Source organism: Amia ocellicauda, chromosome 23, assembly GCF_036373705.1.
Source record: "Amia ocellicauda isolate fAmiCal2 chromosome 23, fAmiCal2.hap1, whole genome shotgun sequence".
Taxonomy (NCBI): Eukaryota; Metazoa; Chordata; class Actinopteri; order Amiiformes; family Amiidae; genus Amia; species Amia ocellicauda.
Genome location: NC_089872.1, coordinates 19,042,798 through 19,052,913, shown reverse-complemented (window position 1 = coordinate 19,052,913; position 10,116 = coordinate 19,042,798). Strand labels below are relative to the sequence as shown.

At 43.7% G+C, this 10,116-nt stretch overlaps 1 protein-coding gene across 2 annotated transcripts; it reads left to right on the top strand.

Moving 5' to 3' along the window:
* The first annotated feature begins 339 nt into the window (after nt 1–339).
* tmem87b (transmembrane protein 87B) lies at nt 340–9,673 on the top strand. Of its 2 annotated transcripts, none has more exons than XM_066697353.1 (20): nt 340–554; nt 1,893–1,953; nt 2,263–2,354; nt 3,029–3,163; nt 3,366–3,419; nt 3,613–3,660; nt 4,037–4,130; nt 4,363–4,424; nt 4,515–4,698; nt 4,792–4,891; nt 5,474–5,567; nt 6,080–6,155; nt 6,359–6,463; nt 6,557–6,615; nt 6,749–6,852; nt 6,952–7,025; nt 7,198–7,262; nt 7,569–7,621; nt 7,907–7,937; nt 8,191–9,673. In XM_066697353.1, the coding sequence occupies exons 1-20, from the start codon at nt 405–407 to the stop codon at nt 8,230–8,232; spliced, it is 1,683 nt and encodes a 560-aa protein (XP_066553450.1). In that variant the 5' UTR covers nt 340–404; the 3' UTR covers nt 8,233–9,673. The 2 variants fall into 2 exon arrangements, with proteins under 2 accessions (XP_066553450.1, XP_066553449.1); XM_066697352.1 differs by lacking the exon at nt 6,080–6,155 and adding an exon at nt 5,691–5,769 and having other exon boundaries at nt 341–554.
* Nucleotides 9,674–10,116: the final 443 nt, after the last annotated feature.

The following is a 10,116-nucleotide window of genomic DNA, read 5'->3' as shown; positions in this document are numbered from 1 at the left end:
CTACTAATAATGATTGCACATATTATTCAATTAACTTACATACTGTTATGAATGTAACCTACTTTTACATACAATCACTGATGCTTACTACTTCGATATTAACCTGCAGTGCATAAATAGTGGACTATCATGCAATAAGTACTGTCGGAAAGCAGACAAGTATTCATTCAGCTGATTCAAATTCTGCAATTTTCTACTTTTCTCCACCCCGACCCCGCCGGTGTGGGGGGATACAGGTGAGGCGGTGAGGCGGCCCGGGGGCAGGTGAGGCGGTGAGGCGGTGAGGCGGTGAGGCGGCCCGGGGGCAGGTGAGGCAGGTGAGGCAGGTGAGGCAGGTGAGGCGGTGACGCGGCCCGGGGGCAGGTGGGCTGAGCCGCCTGCTGGTTCGCTTCCAGCTGGGAAACATGGCCGCTGCAGCGCGGTGGCGGACGCGGAGCTGCTCCTACTGGAAGCCGGATTTGGGTCTGTTGTTGCTGCTGGTCCGGACGCTCCTCTACGGCTCGGTGGCCGAAGCCGCCCCTGAGCCCGGGCAGTGGACCTTCACCATCGACAACGTGAGTATCTTCCGCGGGGGCTGGGGGTGTTGTCAGTGCGGGATCCAGGAGGAGGGAGAGGGGGAAGAGAGCGGCGTCTGGGACCGGAGTCGAGGGTCCTCCTCCCGGGCATGCCCCGCACACCCGACCCCGCTGCCGACTGGATCACACACAGGCCTCGCCGAGGTGACCCAGACGGGCATTCAAATGCGTTTCCGTGCCTGACGAAATGGAGACGTGATTAAGTGTAAAGGCATGCAGGAGTGTCGGCGTTAAAGACGTATCGGTGTGCAAACTGGTGTTGCGAATAGGTTTGCAATGTACAGTGACTTCAGCCGTGCCTCTCAAGATCAATAAAGGAGCTGCCAACACAAAAGCTTATTTTAAAATAACCTTGATCCAGATCTGAAGTCGGTGCTGCTACAAATGTAACCAGATTTCAAAGCAAACCGCCCCTAAAGAGACACAACGGGAGATGTCACTGTGGTGTCATACTGGCCCTGGTTTTATAGACCTCGGTGTTGTGTGTTCAACATATTTAACACATGCCGCGATTGGGAAGGTGTTTGATGAAAAATGTCTGGTTACATTTGGAGATGTCTCTTTGCAATGAAAGGCAGCGGTGCCCCCCGTCTGGACTGGTAGAGGAGCATCTTCTTGTGTTATACATCCCTTCAGAAGTTAGATGTAAGTCGTTTTACCACAAGGCACTGCAAAACCTGTCGATATTATTAAAATGAAATACAAATTTCAGAAAAATGCAATATAGGGGCAGTGCTCCATCCAGTGTCTGCTGCTCCCATGCTATTACAGTAGTCACGACCCCATAAAGAGCCACATTTCATTACCGTTGTGTGCTTTTGCTGTTGAATCTGTAAAATAAAATCAAGTTATTTATCGAATATAGTTTGAACTTTTATTAGGTTTGACTGCACGTCATGCCTCGCACTGCGTTTCTCTCTTCTGTCTGTTGTAAATTATTCAGACAAGGCTCCCTGTTTTCCACTGGATCAGAAGTATCCCATTTCACATGGTAACCAGAGACCTACACGCATATACACACACTCTCTCGCACACACACGCACTCGGACACGTACACACACGTATACACTCTCACACACACACACACGCACATATACTCTCTCTCCCACACACACACACACACACACACACACAAAGCCTGACCGAGAGACCGAGACGCTCGCACACACCCCAGCGTGTGTCATGGCGTTGGCTCCTGTCTGTTTGTGTAACAGGTTTTACAACAAGTTGTTTAAGTTTCACAGCTTTAACTGCTGCTTCTCCTGGCTACCATATGTAATTTATATCACAGGCTTTGTTTGTTTTGTCTTGTTTCAGAGCTCAAGACCGCTGTTGCTCAGAAAATCCTTGTTTAGCAACACGGATATCAAACTTAAAGGTGTGTACTCCGCAGGTCAATAGGTAGCCTGATTATTTTCATTGAAGGATGGAGCTGTATGATTTACGTCATTGTTTTTGCAGTCGTATGTAATGACATCTTTTAGGATGGATCTATAGAATGGACCCCAAGATATTAAAAAAAAAAAAAAAAGGCCTAGAATATGACAACATAAAATATTAAATGAGATGTTTTGCTGCTGTGACCTGGAAAAGAACATCAAAACGGTTGGAAATATTTTCATCCAACAGTGGATCAATAAAGGTTGATGGTGTATAAACAAAATCTTCTAATTTTCTTTTCTTTCAGTCAAGTCCTTTAATTGCCCAGACGCTGTAAAGTTCACCATAAAGTGGTACCTGAAGTACTACCCCTGTCACAATGAGTTTAACAACGTTGATGTGAGTAAGAGTGGAGATTTTTATATCTCAATACCTTGTCATGCTTTGTTTACAGTTAAAACCAAACTGCCAGTGTGTGTGTGTGGTTGTCTGCTTTAACAGCTACTATAACCTCTTTAAGGCCTAGAACTAGTACAGAATTTTAACCCACTTGCCACCTACTCCCGCCACTCTCAGAGTGAAAACACAGCACATGAGGGCAAGTTTCCTCCTTCTAACAGGACACTGCCATCAAGTGTCAGGACTGTACCTTGCGATCGGTGGCGAGTCCAAGATTTGGTTTGGTCTGGGCCAGTGTTGGTCGCCTAGAAAAGCATTTTAATGGTGCTTGACATTGCAGGAGGCAACCACACAGTTTTGTCACTGGTTTTAAGACCTTAGAAAAGCAGTAAAAACATAATTAAATACACCTAGAACTTCTGGTTTTATGTAAATATCAGAATTTGCAAATCCAAAACAAGTGTCCTGTCTCCGTAACCTGCCAATCCAGTCTTCCAAAGGATATATAGAGGCAGGGCGTGTCTCATAGTGTTGTCTGACTCTGACTGTATTGTCATAGATTGTCCAAATGTGGGTTTATCGTCCTTGGCGGGGTACTTCGAAATGCAAGAGCCGTTCGTAGAATTGTTTGTGTTGCAGAAGATGTAGCTTCATCCCGGTTTCCTCTTTTCCAGGAGATGTACGATAAGACGTTCCTCAATCGCGGCGGCAGCCTGGATCCGAACCCTTTAGGGATCGGAGAGTTCATCGAGAACACGTACCGGGACGTGGTGTGTCACGACGAGCTGCATCTCTTTCCCATGTTAAACGTAAGTGCGTTCGATGCACTGAACTCGACCTGTGTGTCACGCCCTTCCGCCCAACGTTCAGATACTACGCCCTCTGCGGCATGAGAGGGAGCCGTGCTCAGTGGTATAAAATGTTGTACATGTTCCTCAATGTTTCTTGCTCGACGCTGTTTATATCTACAGTATTTAAGGATTATCCTGTTTCTCAATTTGTGTTTTTCAGAAGAGCAGGTCGTTACCGCGTCCCGTGTTGTCACCGTTGGCGTCGGTGGACGAGGTAAACGGAGCCGTTTCAGTCACCGCCTGCTTTGTGGGACGTGACCGAATGAGGTGTCTGTGTGTGTGTGTCGATCGGCATCCACTTTCTGTGGGCAGGCCAGACTAACGATCGACGGCCTTGTCTCAATCAAGCTAAAGAGACCGACCGTCCGTTCTGTGTGTTTATGGATTTTTACTTTTCTTTCCCCCAGAACAAAAATGTTTCCAGATGGAGACGGAATGAATCGGGCGTTTTTCCGGTAAAAATAAATCACTACTATAATTTGTTTGGAAGAGCAGATTTTGTCAGAAACAAGAGGTTTCAGACTCTGTAGTAAACAGTGTAGTTAATCCACAAAGGAGTTGAGCGTTCACCTTTTAAACACCTGAGGTTAATCGCAAATTAAACCCAATAAATACAGGATTTGTGTATCGAAAGTATCTGCTGTTAATCATTCATATGTACAAGTACAGTACAGGATACAGGTATTTTATACGCAGTTTCACTACAAGGTGTGTGCAGGGGGAGAGATTTAAATAAGTTGAATCGAAATGTCTGACTTCATTTATAAACGACCGATGGATGGTTCACCAGTGGCCCACAGTTAACTGGGACCTTGTTTGGACTCTTCTCAGGAGGACGTCATTGCCACGTCGTGGAGAGACGGGCCGTATCTGTTAGTGGTTTCTTTTAAAGCACTCGGTGATAAAGTGGATTGGAACCTGACAGGTAATTATTATTTCTAGAGCAATTGTGGGTGTGTTTGAGTTTTTAAAGCACATAGTTTAATTCGTTTTTAAAGATTCAGTGTATTGGACAGTGAAGGAAATGTCTTTCACAAACCCTTTTAGCCCCCTATCATTGTTTATTTAGCATTGATGCTGATCTCTTACAATGCACCCGGCTCATGTGTGTTTTTGCTCATGCTGGATGTAAACGTCATTCTCGTTTGGTTGTCCAGTGCGTGTCACCATGGAAGGCAGTCACGGGTTTATATCCATCACAGAATGGCCGCTGATGATCGTGAGTTCCCCCGCCGTGTCTGGTTGTGCTGGGTTGTGTCTAGGCGAGGTGTTGTGGTTGCTCTTACAGCACGCTCTCGGTTGGTTTCAGTTCTACATGGTGATGTGCATCGTCTACATCCTGTACGGCGTGCTGTGGTTCCTGTGGTCGGCCTGCTACTGGAAGGACCTGCTGAGGATCCAGTTCTGGATCGCCGGGGTCATCTTCCTGGGGATGCTGGAGAAGGCCGTGTTCTGCGCTGAGTACCAGAACACCAACGTCATGGGCTCAGCCTGTGAGTGTCCCGGGCTCCGTTCTCGTCCAAGAATGAGCACCGGCCCCAACGGTGCGTCATGAACAACTTGTTTGTATTGTTTTGTCTTCACAGCACAAGGACTGCTGATCTTTGCCGAGCTTATTTCAGCGCTGAAGAGGACGCTGGCCCGGCTGCTCGTGATCATCGTCAGCTTGGGATACGGGATCGTCAAGTGAGTGTGCAGTGAACATAAGACAGTGCTCAGATGAGAGGAGCCCATCCGCCCCATCTTGCTCGTTTGGTGTCCATTAATAACTAAGTGATCAAGGATCCTATCCAGTCTGTTTTTGAATGTTCCCAAATTGTCTCTTCAGCCACATCGCTGGGGAGTTTGTTCAGATTGTGACGCCTCTCTGTGTGAAGAAGTGTCTCCTGTTTTCTGTCTTGAATGCCTTGAAGCCCAATTTCCATTTGTGTCCCCGGGTGCGTGTGTCCCTGCTGATCTGGAAAAGCTCCTCTGGTTTGATGTGGTCGATGCTTTTCATGATTTTGAAGACTTGAATCAAGTCCCCATGTAGTCTCCTCTGTTCCAGGGTGAAAAGGTTCAGGTCTTTTTCCAAATGAAGCAGTTTAAGTCTTGATATAATCACAAAGTGCCTTCTCTATGATTTTTATAATTTTTTATCCTCTGAAGAATCCCAGTGCCACCTCGTGCAAAACAGCGTCTTCCCCCCAATTGGCTGTAACATTGCTGTACAATAAACATACCTCCTTTCCTTTCATTCGTTCTCATTTTAATCCTCTCTTCCTAAAGGCCTCGTTTGGGAACGGTCATGCACCGAGTCGTTGGCCTCGGAGTGCTCTACCTGATCTTTGCTGCCGTAGAGGGAGTTCTGAGAATAACTGGGGTAAAGATGATTTAAACAATATGTGATTGCAGAACTGTGTAAGAAGATGTACATCGTTTTAATTGCAAGGTTTGTGTCAAAGCTCCATCGTTTAATTGTTACGTTATTTTCCTGACTTAAAAGGGACAAAGGGATAATGCTCCTGCCCTCGTGTCAGAGATTGTGTTAGCTGTGTTCGATTCCTCCTTTGTGTGGTTCATATCCTTTTTAAAATGTACTTGGGGGAGTGTGGGAGGTTCAAGGGAGGATTTATTATCACATTACATGATTTATAAATGGCCACACTTGTTTCTGGACCCCTGTGCGTCTGTTCGCCACGTTTGTTTGTTTGCTGGAGATTCAGATCAACTTTAAGACTAATTATGTGGTCGTTGACATCATTTCAAAATCGCTTAACACGGGTCTGCATGCGGGTATTTTAATCTCAACATGCTGTTTTCACGTTACAGGGAGTTTATTAGCCTTCTGTATCTGCTACCACACATCGCTCAGTTTCCTGTCTCTCTTCTCAGGCGAAAGACTCTGACCTTGCGCTTCTGGCAAATATCCCTCTGGCTTTGCTTGACTCTGGTCTGTGTTGGTGGATATCCTTTTACTGCACTTGGGTTCTGTCAATCATTTTGTATTAATTAAGCATGCTTTGTTTTATTTTATTTTTTTTCCTTAAGATTCAGTGATTTTTTTTTTATATAGTTTTTATTGATCTGCTGCGGACACCTGTGCTTGTCTGTGATGTGCCGTGAATTTCAGGATGCTGCGCCTCACTTTTCCTTAACCGTTGGTCCACATATTTGTCAGTCTGGCTCAAACCATAAAGACGCTGAAATTACGGAGAAACCCGGTGAAGTTATCCCTGTACAGGCACTTTACGAATACCTTGATAATTGCAATAATAGGTAAGTCACGATATCGTACGTGCGGCGATGAATTCGAGCCCAAATTCCGCGCCTGGAGGATTCGAGATCTCATCTTGCGTTTTTATTTTCCAGCGTCCATAGTTTTCATGATCTGGACAACAAAGAAGTTCAGGTTGGCCGAGTGTCAGTCGGTGAGTATTGTGGGGTTGTCCTCGGGTTTCTGTACTACTGTATAACTATACCGCGATACCCATCCAGGCGTGCTCATGTTTTGACCACCTTGTCTAAGATCACGGCCCTTCCTGTCTGTCTGTCTGTCTTCAGGACTGGATGGAGCTCTGGGTGGACGACGCCTTCTGGAGATTCCTGTTCTCCATCATACTGTTAGTGATAATGTTTCTCTGGAGGCCGTCCGTGAACAATCAGAGGTGAGCGTCTCCACAGGAACAGCAGGGGAAACGGCAGGCTCCCGTCCGAAATGAAGCGGACATCTGTGTGAGGTTCCCTTTGTCTGTTCCTCCCCTCAGGTATGCGTTCACACCTCTGATGGACGACTCCGATGATGAAGAAATAGAGGAGTTCTTGGTGTCATCTAATGTGGGTAGGTGAAATGAAGCCGAGTTGAGGGTACAAACTTAAGTCTTCCATGAAACGATGGTTTCCACATCGGAACTGACATTTTATGTAAATTTGAAGATCAAAATGTCTTCTTTGAAATGGAGTTTGAGTGGCTTATTTTGTTTTAAATAACGGATATGTTGTCGTCTTTTAAGCTGACGGTATAAAGCTGAGATCAAAAATGGAATCCAATGGGTCCGCAAGACCTGCAGCTAATCTGGTGAGTATTCATACTTTTATTAATTAGTCACTTCTTTTTAATTTGATACACTCTGGGTTAAGGCCCTGATTTAAATCAGAATTTTGATCCCACTGCAGTCGCGAAATCCAAACTCAATACTCGGTGCTGTCTATTGAGGCAAACGTCCCCAACAATCGAAGTATGGGCCACCGGATCTGTTATTGAATGATTTGTCTGCGTTTGCGTGCAATCTGGGTCCAAGTCATTTGAAATCTATATATTTTTATTGGGCAACATCCAGCAAACCTGAAGGATATTTATTCATTATCTTGGACTCTTCTTTAGGATGAAGACTTGAAATGGGTCGAAGAAAACATTCCATCTTCCTTTGCAGATGTGTAAGTATCCGTTATCACAATTTGCTTAAACTCTTAACTATATTGGCATTGATAAACTAATAACTGCATTTGGGAGCTTGCCACCATGTGTGCATATTGCTTCACATTGTATTTATGTTTTGAGGAAATGCTCAAACCGATCTAAAAACTGTTTAATAGGCCTATTCTTCTATATTAGCTGCATTACTGTTCTAGACTAGTCTGTTTTCGTGTGATTTACTTGATTTCAGAAGATGCAGCGATTCCGAATGATTGATTTTAAAACCATTTTGTTTTAATTTGCAGAGCGATGCCTGTCCTCCTGGATTCGGATGAGGTATTTTCCTTTTCACATGGTGTAGAATACGATATCAGCATGATTGCAGGCAAAATTCTTCTCCTGTCTTCATACGATTCGGGAGCAAGAGTTAATATTACCCTTTGTTGAAGTGGAAGTTGTAAAATAAGCCTTGACCGATAGAGAGAATACAGACGCACAATATTGAAAACAAACCCACAAAACATCTGTATGGGGCTTCTGCTGGTCAGTGTAGTTGTTGATTTATTCACTTTTTTTTTCCCCGTTCTAGGAAATCATGACAACGAAATACGAGATGTCCAAGATGGAGTGAGTTGTTTAGACTGCTGAACACGGCTGGTCACGGCTGACCAAATACGTCCCAGAAGCATGTAAGAAATAAACCTGACTGACAGAGTTCTTCAGGGATAACAAAACCGTTTTCATATGACGGACATGCTTTGCTTGAAAAACAACAATTTTCCCTTCATCTAACTGGTTCAACTTGTCATCACTGAAATAATCTTGGGTCTGTTTTAATCTCCTCGCTTGTGTGTTAACTTTCACCGTAACCGCCGGTATTACAGGTGTTCTCTGGTGAGAATCGGACAGGGCTTCGCTGGCGTGACTTCAGCGGGTCTCCGCTTTTGGACGGAACATTCATATGCAAGTTTTTGTGCAGTTCTGCTCAAAATCCGTACAGTGAAGCTTTCTGATATTAAATTCAGCACCTGGACTTTGTGCACGTATGAATTTCTTTAAATACCAAAGTGTGACTGGTGTAAAAACCTTTATACAGGGGTGTAATTCAATGCCATATTTTCTTCTGCTTTCCATGGCTGTATTGGAGAAAACCCCAGGCAAAAAAAATCTGCATTTCCACACAGACGAATTTTGTTTTTTCTCTTGATCTATTTCTTCTACATTTTCTCCGTCTCGTTACGACCGTTTTAAGGAGCGTTGGCAACAGGACCGCCTCCTGCGCCATCGCAAAGAGCAATACATCATCGCGCCCTGCCAGGTGTACATATTTCCTCTGTATTAAATGTTTTACCTTCATTCTTGTTTTAAAAGTGTACTTAACATCTTAATAGCCTTTAAGATTTGTTTTGGGGACTTTCAGTTACACGTCACCTTGAGGAATGAATTTCAAAATCGCCGAACCTTTATCTTTTTCAGTTACATGTTGGTGGTTGTCATCTTAATTCAATGGAAATTAAAAAAAATTAATAAAAAAAAAAAAATCTTCTGGTTTCTGTGATAGAAAGTGCCTCTTGAATTCCAGCAAAAAAGAAAAAAACAACTCGATCAAGTCTCTGCGTAAGCATCGAGCGACAGGGAGATGAGTTTGGGGTCCTTGAAAGACTTCTTACGAAACAAAAGAAACGTTTGCCGCGGATGTCACAAATGTCAGCCAGGTGTGTCTGCTGGAGTAAATCTGCAGTAGAAACTTTTTTTTTTTTTTTACAGAATTATAAATGACTCGAATATGAATGGGCTGCTTTATGTTTTAATTATGTGTTCTGGTTCTTTTTCACGGTTGATGAAATGGCAGCAGGAGCTCCAGAATATATGGTTTAATGTAACGTCTTTGTTTGCCTTTGTTTATTTATTTTGTGTGGCGATTGGGTTCAGACAAACTTTCTTATGTAAACGCACAGTGAGTCTAAATGTTTATTTATGATCATCCTGACTGTTTCCTGAAAAAGGTTTTGTTTTCAGTATTGATTAACTTTATTGTAAATATCAAATAAAACGGTTTATTTTATTGCAAATCCCGTGGTCGTTCCTGTTGGGGGGGATGGGTTTTCAACACGGTTCGATGACGCATTTGAAAGACAAGTTTCTTCTGTGGTCAGGGTTCAAATATTCCTGTAGATGTACTAAAATACTGTAATAATTGCTGTGCTTCATCTCTGAGACGCCAGCTGAGGGCAGTGTGGGCCTCCCTCCCTCTCAGACTCGGCTGTTTTCATTGAAGATCTGAAATTAAAGTGACAGTTTTGCTGCCATGTTTAAAAACTGCATATTCACATTCTATGAAATGCAGACTGAACTAGTTTTTAGGTTCATTATTTTAAATACAAATTCAAACCTGTATATGAAAATAAGTTGTCTATCCTGAGACACTATTTATTCTGAAAATGAACTATGAACTCATGAAGATCAGTTTTTTTTTTTCTTTTGGTCTTTGTTTTAATGCAGTCGGACCTAATTC